General features: G+C 38.4%; 1 protein-coding gene across 2 annotated transcripts; it reads left to right on the top strand.

Moving 5' to 3' along the window:
- The first annotated feature begins 1,663 nt into the window (after positions 1-1,663).
- Positions 1,664-20,516, top strand: zgc:171844 (uncharacterized protein LOC100151763 homolog). Of its 2 annotated transcripts, none has more exons than XM_038268224.1 (6): positions 1,664-1,825; positions 4,568-4,688; positions 12,161-12,234; positions 12,740-12,854; positions 18,334-18,404; positions 20,161-20,516. In XM_038268224.1, exons 1-6 carry the CDS (start codon positions 1,747-1,749, stop codon positions 20,277-20,279), a joined length of 579 nt encoding a protein of 192 aa, XP_038124152.1. In that variant the 5' UTR covers positions 1,664-1,746; the 3' UTR covers positions 20,280-20,516. The 2 variants fall into 2 exon arrangements, with proteins under 2 accessions (XP_038124152.1, XP_038124153.1); XM_038268225.1 differs by having other exon boundaries at positions 4,571-4,688.
- The last annotated feature ends 1,170 nt before the right edge of the window (positions 20,517-21,686 follow it).

Here is a 21,686-nt window from a genome sequence, read left to right on the forward strand (position 1 = left end):
TTCACAGAGCTCAGTGTCCAAGCACATTAATAGAGAGGCGAAGGGAAGGAAAAGATGTGGTCGAAAAAAGTGTACAAGCAAGAGAGATAACCGCACCCTGGAGAGGATTGTGAAACAAAACCCATTCAAAAATGTGGGGGAGATTCACAAAGAGTGGACTGCAGCTGGAGTGAGTGCTTCAAGAACCACCACACACAGACGTATGAAAGACATGGGTTTCTGCTGTCGCATTCCTTGTGTCAAGCCACTCTTGAACCACAGACAGCGTCAGAAGCGTCTTGCCTGGGCTAAAGAGAAACAGGACTGGACTGCTGGTGAGTGGTCCAAAGTCATGTTCTCTGATGAAAGTAAATTTTGCATTTCCTTTGGAAATCAAGGTCCCAGAGTCTGGAGGAAAAGAAGAGAGGCACTTCATCCACGTTGCTTGAAGTCCAGTGTAAAGTTTCCACAGTCAGTGGTGGTTTGGGGTGCCATGTCATCTGCTGGTGTTGGTCCATTGTGTTTTCTGAGGTCCAGGGTCAACGCAGCCACATACCAGGAAGTTTTAGAGCACTTCATGCTTCCTGCAGCTGACCAACTTTTTGGAGATGCAGATTTCATTTTCCAACAGGACTTGGCACCTGCACACAGTGCCAAAGCTACCAGTACCTGGTTGAAGGACCATGGTATCCCTGTTCTTAATTGGCCAGCAAACTCTCCTGACCTTAACCCCATAGAAAATCTATGGGGTATTGTGAAGAAGAAGATGCAATACACCAGACCCAACAATTCAGAAGAGCTAAAAGCCACTATTAGAGCAACCTGGGCTATCATAACACCTGAGCAGTGCCACAGACTGATCGACTCCATGCCACGCCGCATTGCTGCAGTAATACAGGCCAAAGGAGGCCCAACTAAATACTGAGTGCTGTACATGCTCATACTTTTCATGTTCATACTTTTCAGTTGGCCAACATTTCTATAAATCCTTTGTTTTTATTGGTCTTCAGTAATATTCTAATTTTCTGATATGATGAATTTGAGATTTTCATTTGTTGTCATTTGTAATCATCAAAATTAAACAAAATAAACATCTGAAATATATGAGTTTGTATGTAATGTATGAATATAATATACAAGTTTCACTTTTTAAATGGAATTACTGAAATCAATCTACTTTTTCATGATATTCTAATTTTATGACCAGCACCTGTATAGATAGGGGTTAGGGCAGATGTTTGGACACAGCCTAATGTTTGTTTAAATCAAATTAGAAAATAAAATATATGTGAGGTTCACCATGCATCTCTGATTAAAGTGAGAATTACCAACCTTTGTGTTAAACATCTTTTTTAACTTTTTGGATTTTGCTAGGTCTCTGGTTTGCTGAGAAATGGTAATGCCATAATACTGAAATTCAAAATCACTTCAGTGATATAAAACACTGGGTTAAAAGCTATGAAGAAGCAGAAGGCTGGTAATTCATTGCTGTTCTGCTGTATCTCCTTTCAAAGCCTGTTAAAATGAGTTGCAAAGTGTTGTGGGGATTTTGTGCTGGATTTTCCCAGTAGGTGGCGCCTCTGAGCGCAGATTAGTAGAAAGAGAGGCTCAGCGCAGACTGGCTTCAGCATCTGCTGCCTGCTCTGCTCTATATGAACAGTGCATGGAGTCTGTCAGAGATTATTGCACGGACTGCAGCTTTGAATTATTTCTCCAGCCTCATAAAAAGCCAACATTTAGTTAACCAAAAAAAAACAAAAAAAAAACATGGAAAATGTTAGAAAATCCTCTCAACAGTATGGAGCGCTGGATAAAACTGAACTGCAAAGAGGGATGGAAAAACCACGTGAGTTTATTCTGGAAAACCTTATTATTATTACTGCTATTGTCAAGAGATTTGGTTTTGTTATCTTTATTAAATGCATTAAATTAGAATTTAGGATAATAACGCATTGATTAATTGATAATTGATTAAGGATTGCCCATTAGTCCCACGATGGCATCAACAGCAGACAAAATTAATGTGTTAATAAACTAATAGTAATAAGATCTTAATTTATTGGTAATAATTCTATCATATGTTAATATATATAAAACATATGTTTGCATTGAACACCTTTGCTGGCAAGAAACATTTTCCTCATGCTCAAATTCAAACACAGGAGCCCAAGCTCTGGGGCCACACTTTGAAGCTCCTTTTTGCAGGATCTACTCATCAGACAATGAATGTGTTTTTATACTCTCTGACTTTTCTTTTATTTCCAAACTGATATTTTATGGCACAGTTTTCATTCTAAACAGCTGTGACCTTCATTTGTACTGGTAAATACCATGTACTAGAGTCAAGTTCTTATTTTCAAAAGCAAGCTTCTTATGAGAAATCTTTTTTAAAACAGACTTTAGCCAGGATCATGCAACAGATTACATAAAAAACAAGACTGAAAATAAACATAACCTTAATATATTAAAAAAAAAAGATATTTATTGCAAGACATTAATTTAATATCAAAATCTTGTGCAATTTTTTTATTTGGTTGACGGAAAGAATCGATCAGAAGCTTTAGGGTTACTCAAATTGTCAATAGTTTTTTGGACAGTTAGATAGGTTATGATTTGAATTAAGTAACGTATAGCTTTTGTTAACAGAAGCTACACATTGGTTTTATAATCATAACATATGCAGTCATTCTACTTGCTGTTACCCTTAGCAGATTTCTCTTGTTTAAGAAATGAATATGTTTCTGTCTAGAAAATAAACCAATCATTATTACAAAAATTTAAAGCAGAAAATTATGATTTATTTAAAAAAAAAAATAAGTAAAAGCTTTCCAAATTCATTGATAATAGTTCATTTTGATTAAAGGTAAAATGGAATAGTTCCCAAAGCAGTGTGGAGTTAAATGTTTAAAAAAATTTTTTTACAAAACAATATATAAAAATATCCAATCAGAAAAGTTCTGTGAAAAGAAAAAAATTGACGAGCTAACTCAGGAATTATACATCAGTTGTTTGTGCTACTTGCAGCATATTTCCTTTGCAAATTTCCTTTGTATGTAAAATTAATTTCTGAATTGGCTTGCAGGATTTTTCCACTTTGCCACTCTCAATTTTGTGATTTTAGCCCTTTTGTTGTTGTTTTTTCCTGTTTGCTAGTCCTACTTTTGTGTTTGCTAGTGACGTTTTTATATTTGCTCCATCGTGTTTCTATGTTTACAGGGCCTTTTGAGTTTTATTTGAAATCCTTTGTTTGCACTGCATTTACATGCCTTGGCTCCCGTATTTTTACTGTTAGGAACTACAATTCAGTGATCCCTTTGCAAGCTACATCAGAAAATCGCTACATTTTTTGTTGAACTATATTGTTAAGCAGGTATTAATCATTTTGTTTTTTGTCTGTCATTATTTCAATACTGCTGGTAACATAATGCAGAATATGCTCTTCCACACTGTTCTGATATTAGGAATAAAATATCTCAAAATCTCCATTGAATGAGCTGCTCTTGAATCTTAAAATGATTTTGTATCTGCAAAAACAACACAGATATACAAAACAGATGTTTTACATGAAGGACCCCGATGGTAAAAGGCAAAAATTACAATTTGAAAGCAAACTGAACCAAATGGTAAAAGTAAAGTCAGCTTTTGGTCTGCCCCAAACTAGTAGACCAGGGTACTTTACTTTTTATATTAGAAAGAATAACCAGAATCTAACTCTTTGATTTTGATAATAAAAAATGAGAAACCTCATTTGTTACGAAAAGGTATTTTGTCTGATGCTTCTTATTTTTTTTAGGTTTTGATCATCATGTTAATGCCAAAATGCAGATTTTTATAAAGCAAAACAACAAAACACTCCTCTGAACTATGACCATGGCAGTTTTAGAAACTCTTCTTTCAGAACTTTAGTGTGTGTTGTTGTTCCCAGTAAGTCAGTGTAATTTTTATGCCCAATTAAACAAGGTCAGATAATTAAAAGCCAATAAATGCTCTGCTGGATGGATGACTCATCTCTGCTGCTGGTGAGTGGGGGACTGCAGGAGGGAGTGCTGCTTGTTCAGTGATGTTTGGAAAAATGTGGAGGGAAGTCTCCAATTGTTTCTGAATAGGCTTTTTCAGTATAATTATTCTTTTTATTTACTTGTTTTTAAATTTTTTTACTTAAAGCATGATTTGTATTCTTAATATAGTAAAGAAACAATTTTAGTCACTTATGAAAGAGTTGCTGCTGAAAATGCTGCTGATAATGTGTTGGTATAGGAATTGCACAATGGGCCAAATACTTGGAAATATTTAGCGCAGTTGAAAGTTCATTAAAAAGGATATTTTAAATATTTCAAAGCTGTACCTGAGGTACAAGTATTACCTAAGGAATATTGACTTTAGCATGGGCCATATGTTGCAGTGTAAATAGGAAGTTAGAAATACCTTTTTGAAATTAAGGCGTATTAGAAAAAATTTACTTTAGTGAACCTTTCAAAGGTCAAAGACTTTCTTTCTTTAAACGTTTTATAAGCTAGTCCCATATTTAGCAAAAGTGTATTTAATCCGAGAGAAATACATCTAAAAATACCTGTTTTCTGCCTTTCAGCAGATGATGTGATCTCAATGGCCGACTCTACAGTCACGATTGAGGAGATAGAAGGAGAGCTGTTCAAGATTGACCAGATACGGGACATCCTCGTACGGCGAGAATCGGAGCTAAGATACATGTACGACCTTTACATTAAACTTAAAGGTACATAGTCAGGTTATATACCTTTACCAAAAAGACTAAAATCCAGTTGATTATGATAAAATAAGGCTATATACTCTAAGCATCCAACCTGATGGTGTTTTAATAGTTATTTTTTAAGTCTAAATACACTGCTCAAAATAATTAAAGGAACACTTTGTAATCAGAGTATAGCATCAAGTTAATTAAACTTCTGGGATATTGATTTGGTCAGGTAAGTAGCAGAGGGGGTTGTTAATCAGTTTCAGCTGCTTTGGTGTTAATGAAATTAACAACAGGTGCACTAGAGGGGCAACAACGAGACGACCATCAAAACAGGAATGGTTTTACAGGTGGAGGCCACTGACATTTTTCCCCTCCTCATCTTCTCTGACTTTTTTTGCACCAGTTTTACATTTGGCTAGAGTCACTGTCACTACTGTTAGCATGAGGCGCTACCTGGACCCTACAGAGGTTGCACAGGCAGTCCAACTCCTCCGGGATGGGACATCAATACGTGCCATTGCCAGAAGGTTTGCTGTGTCTCCCAGCACAAACTCAAGAGCATGGTGGAGATTCCAGGAGACAGGCAGTTACTCCAGGAGAGCTGGTCAGGGCCGTAGAAGATCTACACACAACCAGCAGTACCGGTATCTGCTCCTTTGTGCAAGGAGGAGCACTGCCAGAGCCCTACAAAATGACCTCCAACAGACCACTGGTGTGAATGTCTCTGACCAAACAATCAGAAACAGACTTCACAAGGGTGGCCTGAGGGCCCGACGTCCTCTAGTGGGCCCTGTGCTCACTGCCCGGGCACCGGAAATGGCAAGTCCGCCACTGGCGCCCTGTTAGAGCAGGTTCACCCTGAGCACATGTGACAGACCTGAAGGGGTCTGGAGAAGCCGTGGAGAACGTTATGCTGCCTGTAACATCATTCAGCATGACCAGTTTGGTGGTGGGTCATTGATGGTCTGGGGAGGCATATCCATGGAGGGACGCACAGACCTATACAGGCTAGACAACGGAACCCTGACTGCCATTAGGTATTGGGATGAAATCCTTGCATCTATTGTCAGACCCTATGCTGGTGCAGTGGGTCCTGGGTTCCTCCTGGTGCACGACAATGCCTTGCCTCATGTGGCTAGAGTATGCAGGTAGTTCCTGGAGGATAAAGTAATTGATACCATGGATTGGTCCTCACGCTCACCTGACCTAAATCCAATAGAACACCTCTGGGACATTATGTTTCGATTCATCCGACGATGCCAGGTTGCACCTCAGACTGTCCAGGAGCTCATTGATGCTTTCGTCCAGATCTGGGAGGAGATACCCCAGTCGTCTCATTAGGAGCATGCCCCAGCCATCTCATTAGGGCATGCATACACGCACGCTATGCATAAGTGAGCGCCCGTTCCAGAGAAATGTTAATCTCCACAATAATGCCATATAGGTGGAATTCCCACACTGTCAAAAGGCATTCGTTCACAGAAATGGCATTGAAGAGGAAGAAGAAAAACTTTAAAGGTTTGGAGGTAGAGTATCCGCTGACTGAGAACTGAGCAGCAGAATTAAAGGATCAGTAAGAACCAGGCAATAGGGAATAAATCACAATAGCTGGAAATTACCTGGTGCATTGTTACAGAGTAAAAAAAATAAAAATAAAATTAAATCATATGATCTAAAAACAGTCAATAAAAACTACTGACGAAGGCAAGAAGTGCAACATATGATGTAAATGCTTAGTATAAGTTCACCATCAACCAACAGGAGAAAACATTCTGCAAAATCTACTTTTAATACACACGTACACCTGTACTGTACACTCACCGGCCACTTTATTAGGTACCCCATGCTAGGAGCGGGTTGGATCCCTTTTGCCTTCAGAACTGCCTCAATTCTTCGTGGCATAGATTCAACAAGGTGCTGGAAGCATTCCTCAGGGAGTTTGGTCCATATTGACATGATGGCATCACACAGTTGTCGCAGATTTGTCGGCTGCACATCCATGATGCGAATCTCCCGTTCCACCACATCCCAAAGATGCTCTATTGGATTGAGATCTGGTGACTGTGGAGGCCATTTGAGTACAGTGAACTCATTGTCATGTTCAAGAAACCAGTCTGAGATGATTCCAGCTTTATGACATGGTGCATTATCCTGCTGAAAGTAGCCATCAGAAGTTGGGTACATTGTGGTCATAAAGGGATGGACATGGTCAGCAACAATACTCAGGTAGGCTGTGGCGTTGCAACGATGCTCAATTGGTATCAAGGGGCCCAAAGACTGCCAAGAAAGTATTCCCCACACCATGACACCACCACCACCAGTCTGAACCGTTGATACAAGGCAGGATGGATTTATGCTTTCATGTTGTAGACGCCAAATTCTGACCCTACCATCCGAATGTCGCAGCAGAAATCGAGACTCATCAGACCAGGCAACGTTTTTCCAATGTTCTATTGTCCAATTTCGATGAGCTTGTGCAAATTTTAGCCTCAGTTTCCTGTTCTTAGCAGAAAGGAGTGGCACCCGGTGTGGCCTTCTGCTGCTGTAGCCCATCTGCCTCAAAGTTCGACGTACTGTGCGTTCAGAGACGCTCTTCTGCCCACCTTGGTTGTAACGGGTGGTTATTTGAGTCACGGTTGCCCTTCTATCAGCTCGAACCAGTCTGGCCATTCTCCTCTGACCTCTGGCATCAACAAGGCATTTCCGCCCACAGAACTGCCGCTCACTGGATGTTTTTTCTTTTTTGGACCATTCTCTGTAAACCCTAGAGATGGTTGTGTGTGAAAATCCCAGTAGATCAGCAGTTTCTGAAATACTCAGACCAGCCCTTCTGGCACCAACAATCATGCCACGTTCAAAGTCACTCAAATCACCTTTCTTCCCCATACTGATGCTCGGTTTGAACTGCAGGAGATTGTCTTGACCATGTCTACATGCCTAAATGCACTGAGTTGCAGCCATGTGATTGGCTGCTTAGAAATGAAGTGTTAACGAGCAGTCGGACAGGTGTACCTAATAAAGTGGCCGGTGAGTGTACATCTCCAGACCAAGTCTGTCATCCCTTCATCACGCTCTCCATCTCTCTCATACAGCTCATCAAGATGAAAATGTTAACCGTGAAAATCTAATTTGATTAGTTCAGAGAGACCCAAACCCAAATATTCCCACATTTAATGTAACAACCCAGCCAAGCAGCTCCCATGGAGTGAAAAGAGTACAAGTCTTACTGTGTTGAACTTTCTATCTGTTCTCAGTTCCAGATGTTATTTTAACAGTAGCTTGATCTCACATAGAACTCACTGGGTGTTCTTTCTTAGGAAAAAATGAAGACAAATGAAACCAGAGACTCCTGGATACAAACATGCCTGCTGCAGGTTTAGTGACTGATTCTATCATCAGCAAATAAAATTAAAATTTTGATTGCAGAGTTGCTTAAATATCATGATGTAGCCTAATAAAATGGACAATTGCTTCTGAGTAAAACAAATGCAGTCATATAGTGAAAAACTAGGTTTTGATTCCAGCTGACTGATGGCACAAGACTCCCATGGCACATCTGGAGGACTCGCAAAATTTGTTCAAACTTCAGAGAAGATTAGAAATAGGATAAAAATTGTGAATACAAAAATGTTCTCCCTAATTCACTTGTACGGACAATTTAAGAAGGAATTTGTTTGTACGAATGCTTCTGCCATGAAGCCCAATGTCTTTTGCAGACAACAGGTTTTCTTCTAGGACCACCAAGCATTAAGCTCCATTCATTCCCTCAGCAGTTTAAGGAAACCACCCAGCAGGATAATGGAATTGGTTGATTAAAGGGATAGTTCGGGATTTTTGACATGAATCTGTATGGCATCCCCATCACCAGTGTCATGCAATCACACTGACTTACCCCTGGCAGCATCCTGTGAGCAGAGTTCTCGTCCAGCTTTGGTCAAGCCGAAAGTAGTCCGGCAGGTTTGCTAGACCCAGCGAAATAAAACGTTTCTCTTCCCAAAACATTATGTGTTCAAAAGAGTGATATTTTTGCATCCCAAAAACATTGTAGTGGAAAAAGTCACACGTCGTTATCACTTGGTCCTATTTTCTTAAAACCCACCTCTTTTCTTTGGCTTTCGACACCATGTAGAGTGTTGATTTTATGTATACACATGTTGATTTTATGTATACACATGCATATTTCTTATCCTGTGCGGGCAGTGCTTTTATTTTATTTTATTTACTTTTATTTATTTTATCTTTTTTGTGCAGCACTTTGGAAACCTTGTGTTTATTGAAATCGTGCTTATATAAATAAAGTGGATTGGATTGGATTGGATAAAATTTTGCCATCTGGTTTTTGCTTCAACTTAGAAATATGTACAGTATCTAGATGCAGTGATGATTTGAAACAATGAATAAAATATCAAAACAAGGAACACCTATTCTAAATAATCTGAGTAGAAATTGTACTGGTTCTCATTGTTATTTCAAATTGTATATTGAGTTCTTCAAGCTCCTTGAGAGAGAAGAAGAAATGTAGCAGAAAATGCCCCTTTAAGCAGATGCCCCTCTGCTTAAAAATCTGACTTTCTATTGAGATATCAGCTTGATTGACAATACATGCATATGTGTCATTAAATGATCTTTTATTATTCCTTTCCTGCCTCAAGCACTGGGAAAGATTGAGTTGATATGCTTTGAATACCCTAGGATGCTCCTTCAGGAATATATCAGTAAGCTCACAAGCAAGAGCAAGTGCAGCCATGTGCACCAAGCCAAAATAAACTATAAAAATTATTAAAAGTGCAGCAGACTGGCTGAGCCCTCTCATTTGTTTTAATTATTGAGCTCTTTTTCTGCAGAGACCTCATTATTTTTGAGATCCTGCAACAGGGAGAGGAGTTGGAGGCGGTTGACAATCAGGAAGCGTGTTGGAGGTAGTATAATGGAGGCACAGCACAGAGGCAAACTGACTTGCTAAATAACATTTTTCTAATATTTTCCATTTATATGTATGTATTAGATAAATTATATGCAATCATGCAGGGACGTGCACAGATAAACACTAGGTGGTGCCAGAGCAGCCTCCTCCTAAAAAATGCCCTCCTGAAAATTATTTCCTATTTTTTTTTTTTTTTATTAGGGTGTTGTATTGGGTAGCATATCTGAATTTAAAGGTCTATATTACCAGTGTGCAGCTGTAGCACCACTTATTCTCTCCTTTCTACAGATCGACCCACACAGGTTTCTTAAGGTCGATGCCGATAACGATTATTTCTAAATTAGAAAAATCCAACACTGATATTTTTGGATGATTCTTGAAGTTGATATTGCTTTTTTCTTCCTCCATTTATATGATAAAAATTACAATGTTAGCATTTTGTTTCTGGCAAGGACAGCAAAAATCTCTTTGCTGTCGATTAAGGAATTATTGGCTCTAAGAATCTGCCAAAAAATATCACTAACACATATCGGAGGTCAGACTGATGTCAAAATAATCGGCATCAGCCTTAGAAAAATCTGCATTGGATGATTTTTACTTTGGAATCAAACCGTCTAAAGGGAGACACATTAGCATTTTTATGCCTCCCTGCCTTTAGAGCAGACTTCCCTTTTCTATTTCGATTGGTTCTTGCTTGCTAAATTATTACTTGGAGAAGTAATTAATTAAGTAATAATAAGAATAATTGGTTGCCTATGTTGTAGAATAGCATTTTAAAAGATAAGAAGTAAATCATATGTGTTGGGTTTCTCTCCACAAGCTGTTTGATGCATTTTTAGTCCTTTTCTCCAAACAGAACTGAAGTTATTAAGTCAATTTTGTAGGCTAGCTTGTTCACAAACACACATTTTGACCTCTGCCCCTAAAATTTCCGTTGGACTGAAATCAAGCTTTTTGTGGGAGGCTCTTTAAAACATTACATACGTTTACATGCGCAAAAATTTCCCTGATCTGATCTCAATCTTGGTTGATCGGAAATTTAAAATCTCTGTTTACATGGAAACAAAGTAAAAAGATCCAATCATGACGTATTAATACATGTGCCAAGCGTTCAATCAGATCCTATCATTTGAGCAGAAGTGTCTCATTTTCCAGAAAAGTAGCCCTCACATTTTCAGTTCTTCGGTAGTGTCTGTTGATTTAGTTTTTTTTCTTTTTTTTTGTCTTATCTTTGTATACTTTTGTTTTTGGTGTTCATTTTGGTAAGGCTAAGGACTCAGAAGGACCTTATGCTAACGCTCCAAGAACAGCAGCTGCTACTGTTCTGTGTGCCACGCAGTGAACATAAGTGACTTCACTGAGAGGGGTAGCAGCAGATACAAGTGATGGTTTAAGGACTTGAAGAGACAACCTGATTTATAATTCAATCCAACGTTAGAATCTGAAGAGAATTTTATTTCAGGTTGCTGTTTAACGTGTTGGTTAAAATGATACAACTTTGTACATGTTTACATTATATCCCTTTATTTGGCTATAATGGTGATTTATATTTACTTTGTGATTTGGAAGTAGGAAGACAGTGTGACAAAGTCTCAAAGGTAGTAAGTAGCATCTCAGTGTCTTTTATTCCCTATTGTCTGTATGTGTCCCCTACGTCCTCTCTTACAACCATAACCATTACATTAACAATTTATTATGTCATATCCTGACCTCGACTACAAGCTTTGTAGTTTATTATTCAGCATAACATTTGGATTAATCCCACATGTTATTTGGCACAGCCCACTGTGGTGGTATTTTTCTAAATTTGATTAGTGGGATATTCTTTGACATCAAGGTTAGCAACACGTTAAAGCTACAGTGTTTAGTTTTCAGCGACATTTAATGTTGAGACTGCAGAGACATGAACCCGCTGCAGTCTGATTTCAGTCGGTCATGGAGTCATTAGTGTCTGAGTTGAGCTGGATGCCGGTCGCTTCTGAATATCCACAAAGTCCATCTTGGACATAAGGGCGTTGATTGTTTGCTAGGTTGAACCCGTTTAACATGGACTTACTTGACGAAACATTCCCCAGAACCGCTCGGGAACTTCCAACCTGAATTACATTCAGGGATAATAGACTTCAGGCTTATAGAGCCATCGGCACTGAACTAGTGAGGTGTCAGTCTGTGCATCAAACCATGTTCTAGTGGCAAAGTGTCAATTAAAAAGGCTGTTTAAAGATATTTTTCAGTAAAAACTGTGCACGTGTTTTTACATGTATATATATATATATATATATATATATATATATATATATATATATATATATATATATATATATATATATATATATATATATATACGTATATATATATATATTGAAGTGTATTTTACCAGCTATGACTCTACATCATCTCTGACTTTAAAATTGATGCCTGACTGCAAATAAAGGAGGAAAATTTACATGAAAAAAACTTGTTTGAACTGCTGTAGCAGCGGTAAGCTGTTCTGTTTTTTCTGTACATATCCAACATAGTTATTGCTTTTTTTGTTTCAGGATGGATGACATTCAGCTCTGCAAAGAAATTACAAGGCTGAAACAAGAGCTGCAGAAGTTTGTCACGATTCCAGGTAAATGAAAAAACATATTCATTGAACAATCTCATCTTGCTTTGTGTGACAATTTCTCACATTGTTGCTAAACCAGCCACATTACTCTGAAAAGACGTTCTAATCTCCTATGAAGATGTGCTTTTGTGACTAGTGATTACCGCAGAATGATGACTGACAATTTAAACACCTTCAAGAGTCAGCATCTCTTTATTCTAGGCCATCATTCTAATTTCCTTTGAGTTCAGCTTTTATTATGCCATGCTTTAAAATGTTAAACCTAAAAGGGTCATTTTTCATATTATTGGGATTTAAGTATAACAGCAGTAGCAGCCTCTGAAAACATTAATTTTCTTTTTATATATAAAAAAAAACTATTTGCTGTCTTAACATTTCAGATCATGTCACAGATCAATTAAGTATTTTGGGATCCAGTTTCACTCTAACCCTCAAGAGATCAGAATTCATCAATCAGAATTGCCTGTAGTTTTCTGATTTTAAGGTCAATTTTTTATCTGTTTGACAGACATAGACAAATCTACAGAAGACAGAGAGAAGGAGGAGGAGCTACTGAAACAGATAAACAAGCTGGTGGAAACCAGAGACTTCCTGGTTGATGATGTAGAGTTCGAAAGGCTCAGGTGAGAATACAAAAAAAATGGATTTACCGTATTTTCACGACTATAAGGCGCACTTAAACATCTTTTTTTCCCCTCAAAATGTGCGGTGCGCCCTATGGTGCAGTGCGCCTTATGTGTGTTGTAACTGCGACTTTTGAGACCACCTCATTGAGGAGATGATGAAAGAGTGGCTGAATGTAAGGAGACCAGGTGTTCTTTTTTCCACTCATCACCATCGCTGTTAATATGTAACTCCGTGCGTGCCCATCTCACAGCTGATGTGAAAAACATGGGGAAACAAATTAAGGCTGTGCTCGCTGTTCAACCGCTCGACATCGGTGTGAACCGGACCCAGCAGGTGCAGCAGAAGCAGCGAGTTTACATGCAAAGTAAATGGTTGACGCGCGTATAGGCGCAGCAAAAGGCCATTCAAAGTAGGGCTGCGAGCGGCGTGGGAGTGATGGATGACAGACGGAGACCACAGTTTCAGGATAAGTGGAAGGCAGCGCCGGGCAAGTTACGCCACCGTTTGCGGATGGATTGTAGATGCTTGGACTAACGTGTCTGCTGGCTCTGTTGTTCAAGCTTTCGCAAAAGCCGGCATTATTTCTGAGGAGCTGCGCTGCACGGAAAGTGACTCTGACAGCGAAGAAGGGGAAATTGGCATGTCTGATTTAGCGCAGCTGTTTAATTCAGAAACAGAGGATGTTGACTTTGATGGGTTTGATTAATACTTTGTAATAAATACATGAATAAAGCACAAACATACTCAGTTTTGCTCCCGCTCTATTTTTCTACCTGAAAACTTAATTCAACAGCAGCCTCTGGGCGGGTCTCCTCTGGTTTCACCGCGGTGGCTGGCAGGTGTTTTTCATCTAAATAATCTAAATCTTGCAGCTATATTTGCTGTGATCAGTGGGAATAAAGTAGTTTTAATATGTTTTTAAGTGAGAAAGGCCACCTGAAAACTTAATTGCAGTCAGTTCATCCAGATTATCTATTTCTGTCGGAGGCGCTCAGACCCCCACATACCAGCGGTGCGCCGACAGTAGAAATCCCTTCATCAGCAGCCTCACACGGCGGCTGGCAGGTGTTTTTCATCTAAATAATCTAAATCTTGCAGCTATATTTGCTGTGATCAGTGGGAATAAAGTAGTTTTAATATGTTTTTAAGTGAGAAAGGCCACCTGAAAACTTAATTGCAGTCAGTTCATCCAGATTATCTATTTCTGTCGGAGGCGCTCAGACCCCCACATACCAGCGGTACACCGACAGTAGAAATCCCTTCAACAGCAGCCTCACACGGCGGCTGGCAGGTGTTTTTCATCTAAATAATTTACAGTGCAGGCACCAGGATACCGGCAATAAAAGCGAACATATTCCGTCGGCAGGTTTCAGGATTTTAAGTTAATTTAGGAGTAATCACAGCGCTGTGTCATCTGCGATGTGTCTGTCTCATGCCCAGCTCGCAGGTTTGATTAATACTTTGTAATAAATACATGAATAAAGCACAGTCATACTCAGTTTTGGGCCCTCTGTATTTTTAAAATACGCAGTAGAGGTATTTAAAGGTAGTAGAGGACATGTACCTGTATATAAAAAACGCGCCCTATAGTCCGGTGCGCCTTATGTGTGTGTTAAATACAGAAATGGGACACATAACTGAGACTGCGCCTTTTAGTACAGTGCGCCTTATGGTCGTGAAAATACGGTAAGTCTTTTTCCTATCACAAGTGACTGTATTTTATAAATGCAAAAACATGTCAGTTGACAGATATAAAACATTTTTTACTTAAAGCTATAGAGTTTAATGATTATAGGCCTGTATTGACAGAAATGTTATATATTATAAATGTAAATTAACTATAATCTCAACTGAATTTTATATATATATATATATATATATATATATATATATATATATATATATATATATATATATATATATATATATATATATATATATATATATATATATATATAAATATACACTCTCCGGCCACTTTATTAGGTACGCCATGCTAGTAACGGGTTGGACCCCCTTTTGCCTTCAGAACTGCCTCAATTCTTCGTGGCATAGATTCAACAAGGTGCTGGAAGCATTCCTCAGGGAGTTTGGTCCATATTGACATGATGGCATCACACAGTTGCCGCAGATTTGTCGGCTGCACATCCATGATGCGAATCTCCCGTTCCACCACATCCCAAAGATGCTCTATTGGATTGAGATCTGGTGACTGTGGAGGCCATTTGAGTTCAGTGAACTCATTGTCATGTTCAAGAAACCAGTCTGAGATGATTCCAGCTTTATGACATGGCGCATTATCCTGCTGAAAGTAGCCATCAGAAGTTGGGTACATTGTGGTCATAAAGGGATGGACATGGTCAGCAACAATACTCAGGTAGGCTGTGGCGTTGCAACGATGCTCAATTGGTATCAAGGGGCCCAAAGAGTGCCAAGAAATATTCCCCACACCATGACACCACCACCACCAGTCTGAACCGTTGATACAAGGCAGGATGGATCCATGCTTTCATGTTGTAGACGCCAAATTCTGACCCTACCATCCGAATGTTGCAGCAGAAATCGAGACTCATCAGATCAGGCAATGTTTTTCCAATCTTCTATTGTCCAATTTCGATGAGCTTGTGCAAATTGTAGCCTCAGTTTCCTGTTCTTAGCTGAAAGGAGTGGCACCCGGTGTGGTCTTCTGCTGCTGTAGTCCATCTGCCTCAAAGTTCGACGTACTGTGCGTTCAGAGATGCTCTTCTGCCCACCTTGGTTGTAACGGGTGGTTATTTGAGTCACTGTTGCCCTTCTATCAGCTGGAACCAGTCTGGCCATTCTCCTCTGACCTCTGGCATCAACAAGGCATTTCTGCCCACAGAACTGCCGCTCACTGGATGTTTTTTCTTTTTCGGACCATTCTCTGTAAACCCTAGAGATGGTTGTGCGTGAAAATCCCAGTAGATCAGCAGTTTCTGAAATACTCAGACCAGCCCTTCTGGCACCAACAATCATGCCACGTTCAAAGTCACTCAAATCACCTTTCTTCCCCATACTGATGCTCGGTTTGAACTGCAGGAGATTGTCTTGACCATGTCGACATGCCTAAATGCACTGAGTTGCCGCCATGTGATTGGCTGCTTAGAAATGAAGTGTTAACGAGCAATGGGACAGGTGTAGCTGATAAAGTGGCCGGGGAGTGTATATATAAGGCAGACATCTTAATGCTACGGCAAAGCAGAGCTGACAAACTAGTGACAGTAGAGATCGCCATGACATTCGAATGGGACTGGGAAAAGTTAGGCCTTTAATAAATTAGTATTTATAAAAAATAGTATTTATAAAATTATCTATGAAACATATCTTATCATCACTTGACAAGATAGGTGATGCTAATGTTTTGGAAGCCATTTTATACCATGATGGCCTCATTATTGTAAGAGAGGGAGAAGCAGCTCATTTTTTTTTTGTCCTTTCTCTTAAAACTTGTTCGTTCTCACTCCTTTTTCAACAGATCCTCTAACCGCTCTTTTGAAATTATTTTTAATTTATAAATGATGGATCAAACCTTTCATTTTTTGTATCAATAAGTCTGAAATGTACATTTAATAAAGTTGATCATAAAAAATGTAATTTACTGATAAACTTTAAAAACAAATATGTGGGATTTTTTTTTGCTCTTTGATAGATCGAACATTGATATATTTGATATTATTCTGCATTATAAAACTGAGCAAACAATGTGGGCTTCTGTCCCATGTGGATTTGTTCAAAGGTTCAATCTGGAGCCACTTTAATTCAGTTTTTACATGTTGCCCTTAGATCAGATCAGTATAAGCACTCCTTCAGTGCCGTACATAATTCAAAATCAGAGAACTACACTCATCAAGGTAAGAGTTGTGCTTATATTCTCAAAACATTGAGCTTTTTACTAGTGCAGACTTGACTCCATCAGCACTACTTTATCTGGATCTAGATCCTTTTATGGTGGCATTCACAGACACGATTTCAAGGTGGGCTGCTCAGTGGCACAGTTGGTAGCACTGCTGCCTTGCTGCAAGAAGGTTCTGGGTTCAATCTTTCTGCATACAGTTTGCATGTTATCCCTGAGCATGCATGGGTTTTCTCCAGGTACTCCGGCTTCCTCCCACAGTCCAAAAACCTGACTGTTAGGTTAATTGGCTTCTCTAAATTCTCTTTAGGTGTGAGTGTGGTGTGTGAATGGTTTTTTGTCTTTTTGTTGCCCTGGGATGGACTGACGACCTTTCCAGGGTGTACCACGCCTCTCGCCCATTGACAGCTGGAGATAAGCACCAGCACCCCTCGTGACCCCACTTGGGAGTAAGTGTGTTAGAAAATGGATGGATGGATGAATTTCAAGGTGCAGCTGGTTTGGGATCTTCAGGGTTTAATCTTTAGCTTTTATTTCAGACAAATTGGTGTGTCTTGCTTCTTCCGACATTGAGGCTGTATTAGATAGATAACCAAGATAGCTACTGGTAAGAGTAGGGGAAAAAGTTATTCTCAATTAGATTAAATATGCTAATTACAGCATTTATTGTTTTCCAAAAGAACATTAAATTAAGAAAGAATCGTAAGACTCATAAGAAGCGAAAAATCTTTAAAAAACCAAAGACGTGCTTTGCATGCTTTAACTTTCATTGTTGGAACTATCTCTTAAGATCTATTTAACAAAAATCAGATAGATGGACCATCCAACATGCTGCCAGCTGAGTCCTGACTAGCATGGAGAAAATAAAATGTATCACTTTGGTGTTGTTTGGGCCTAGATATATGTCTCCAGTTCAGCAATGGGAGAGTGAACACACTGTTTACTTGTTTGCTGGGACCAGACGTTAATAGGGGAAGTCAGTATCCTCTTCAACTCTGAAATAATCCCCCTTCTTACCTGAGATGCACAGAACCTGCTGGCTGCTTTAATCTATCAGACAGAAGATCAAGGTGTTTTCTGCAGATTTCCTGTAAAAGCAAAAGCTTCTCTATTATTTGAAATTAGATTTGGATGTACAGTTTATTGAGTAATAGGTGCATTTGTTATGTTATTCTTGATTTAATGTTTCTTTAATATAATTTATTGCATCTGCAAAGCTCTTTCAGTTATATCACTTACATGGTGCTTCCTATAGAAAGAAAAGATTTGCCTTACATTTCTTGCTACAATCAATTCTTTATCACACATATTGTTTTTTATTTGTGTCTGGCAGCAGAGGGAAATTAATAACTCTGATTGACATTTCATTCTCTATAAACTGGGGTGTCAGCTGGTAAGATGCAGAGGCCATCTCTCCTGAAAATTTCCCCACAGATATCAAAATGCAAATTGGGAGAAAAAAAAAAGAGCTGTGCTGATGCAGTTCTTACAGAATTAATGTGTCAATCCAGTCTGAGGTCTTAGTTTATGAAATGCATCAAAAAAAGTACTGAAAATATGTTCTATAACTATAAATAACAGGGAAATATTGTCCTCCCCAGAGAGCTAGAGGAAGACAAGGAGATGGCAGCCTTCTTACAGTCAAAATTTCCCAAAGGTTTGGCTGAAAAAGGTGAGTTAAAGAAACCCTTGAATTCTGCTTCTAAGTTGAGGTTTAAATGTTGTATTGTTTTTTAAAGGGCATTCATCTGTATATATTATAAATAGCATAAAAACTTAGATTTGATTACTTGAAAACAATCAGTGGAACTTAAAAAAGCTCATTTAGATCTACATTCTCCTTCTAAAAGTCCCTGAAGGAATGTTTTTGGGGTTTTTTTGTTCATGTTTTTTTTTTAATGGGAATCATGAATAGATGAAAGTTCTTCTCTGCTGAAGCAGGTATTTCTAAAGACCAACAAACTATAATATCAATCTAGGTATTGAACAGGGAATGTAGAAATAAACTCCAGAATGAAATCAGTTTTTGTTAAACCATGAAATTATGTTAATGTCAAAAAATGTTTTCCTATGTGTACCTTCAAGTTTAATATATACAATTATCCTTTCAAGTCCTAATCTTTCTAGTAACAATGTGCAATATATATCATACTTACCATTATCATTAGCATGAAATTTTTTATAAAGTATCACAATGATGACAAAGAAACCCAAACTAAGCAGTTTTATTGCTGCAAGAGAAGCACACTTTTTAACTCCAAAATGTTTCATGTACTTCTCCTAAGCAACTATGAAATAAATGTGACACCAAAATGTGAATATCTGTGTGTGTAAATTGAAGTTTTGCTAAATATCTCCTTTAGATCTCAACTATGACTACTGTACTTTAATGTTATTGGATGTGTTTGATTTTGGCGGCTGCGTCCTCCAAAGAACCCAGTCTACCTGCAATAAGTCCTTCAAACGCAGTGAAAATAAGGAGGCTGGAAGAGTTCAGCTATAGATTCCATCAGGTCCAGCCTTCTCCAGGTGTCACCACCCCTCACTCAGCATTTGCTCTGTTGCCTAGCAACCGTGACAGATAACTCATAAAGCCAGCAAAGAATGGATGCTGAACGACTCACTACTGTTTTTTGCGATAATGTCATTTCTGAGGAGCTTCAGGGGCATTACGGTTGTTGCATGTTTCAGATTATAATCCCCAAACTGCAAAGATATTGGATTCTATGCTTAAATGTCAGCCAAACCTATTTGCATTGGGACAGATAAAACCAAACATATCTGGCTCAATAACCATTTAAAACAAATATTTTCATTAATTTTTGACAAAACTATTCCCATACTTGTATTAAATTAAACTGTACTTAGAATATTCACAGCTGCTCAGCTCCATTTCCCTTTTTCCTCTGAGCACGGAGCAGCCAGCTTGCCTTGACTCGCAATGAATCATTGGATATCCAAGGCTACGAAGGATACAGCGGACCTTTCCTTCAAAACGGATGAAAAGAAGCCTGCATTTTGTCAGCCGCATACAAAGGAGTCTTCGAATCCAAAGAGGCCATGGCACCGCGCTATGACATAATCAGTCGACAAATGGGAGCAGCCAGATTCGAACAAAGCCAAAGTCTCACTTTATTTCTCCTAGTAAATTTTAGGAGAAACACATGAGAAACATTAGAGACAAAATACAAACTAAATTGAGGCTGGGATTAGAAACTAAAACATGTCTTATGAGCTATATTATAGAAGAGCAAAGTGCTAGCAGTAGTATTTTCCTGTGGGTTATTCAATCAGCAACATTCACCATTATTATTACTTTTTGCTTGTTTTGCAATGATCCAACAGTGCTACAAGAAGTTACATTCTTTAGATAAAGAGCTTTGGATTTTATAAAGTATAAGTGTTTTCCATCTTTTTGTCTCATTCAGGTGCCGTGCAAGATCAGAGGGTTGCTACCAAATCCCAGCAGACATCGAATTCAATTCTTTCTAAAACTGGATTATCACTGCTAAAGGACTGCTGTGGCTTTACCTGTTCTGTCATGTAAAAGAGGAAAAACCTGAGGCTGCATGAGTGTTGAAATACTAATTAGATTCTTCAGTGTTTTTATTGTATCTGTTGTTTCCTTTCAACAATTATATATAACACCATGAAAAAGGTGTTAAGTCCCTTTAAACTTTTATCACATGATAACCACAAACATCCTTGTATTTGAAAAGCTTTTTCTGTATAGAAAACACAAAGCAGTTCATGACTGTCTAATAATACAAATCATATCTGAAAAGTGTGGTGTGCATTTTATTTGGCCCCATGTCTGTGGTTGCTTGAAGGAAATAAAAAAAAATAAAAAAAAACAGAAGTTAAGTCCAATCCAAATGCAATACTATTAGGAAAACTGTGCTGCACTGGTTTCATTGGTGTCAAAGAGTGTGGATGTTTGGAAGGCAGAGAAGCGCCGTCGGCTCATGTGGGTGGTGAGAATTAGACTGGGCAAATAAATAAGTGCACCTCTACGATTTCAAACTTAAGGCCAATAGCAACACATACGATTCGTTTTCAATCGGATCTTTTAAGCAAAATCTCAAACTGAGGTGAAAAACAGGCAATGATCACAGGGAGGCAGATAAACAATACAGATTTAGATGAGCAGGAAGTGATTGTAGGTCCAAGGGCAGAATGTGGGTGACTGGTGACCACCTAAAAAATACATCCAATACCCTCATATTTATTTATAAATATATTTTTTTTGAATTGCACTTATTTTCAGGGCATTTTTTGCATATATAATAATTTTTTATTATATTATTATTTAAGTCATAATCCTAAGTATATTTTTAATTATTCAGTTGCACATTTTACAATTTATTTAATATTTCAATCATGTATTACATAAATACATGAATCAATATCACATTTGCTTATGTCTTTGTCAATTGAGGTATTTTTTGGCCCTCCATGTACTTCAGGGATAACATCACAATTATATGAAAACCATCTTGTGATCTCCAACTTGAGGCTTGGGGTCTGTGATGCCCTGGGGGATCCTGAACCATTGGTCCAGGCAAGGCAAAAAAAAAAAAGAGAAAATCAATTGACTTGAAGAGTAGTCAATAACAAGAAATCAGGAGAAGCAAAGACAAGGAGACTGAGGTGAGCTTTAATAGAGCAGGGAGACAACCAGGCATGGTAGAGGTGCACTAAATCTATGGGATTAGCTATCAGTGAAGGAATAGAAGACTTGATTGTAATCCAAAACATAAACCTGACATGGAGAGACATGAATCATAACATTAGTTTTGGTTGTTGTTTTCTTTAGGATTGCCTTGTATCAAACTCTGCCAATGTTCCCATTGACTCTGACCAGCTTAAGAAATAAAGCCTCCAGAAGAAATATAATTCTGTATAGAATTAAGACATAGAGTTTTATTATGCCTTACCAAGCAAGAGCATCTTC

Source organism: Cyprinodon tularosa, unplaced genomic scaffold, assembly GCF_016077235.1.
Source record: "Cyprinodon tularosa strain WSP-4 unplaced genomic scaffold, ASM1607723v1 ctg699, whole genome shotgun sequence".
NCBI lineage: Eukaryota > Metazoa > Chordata > Actinopteri > Cyprinodontiformes > Cyprinodontidae > Cyprinodon > Cyprinodon tularosa.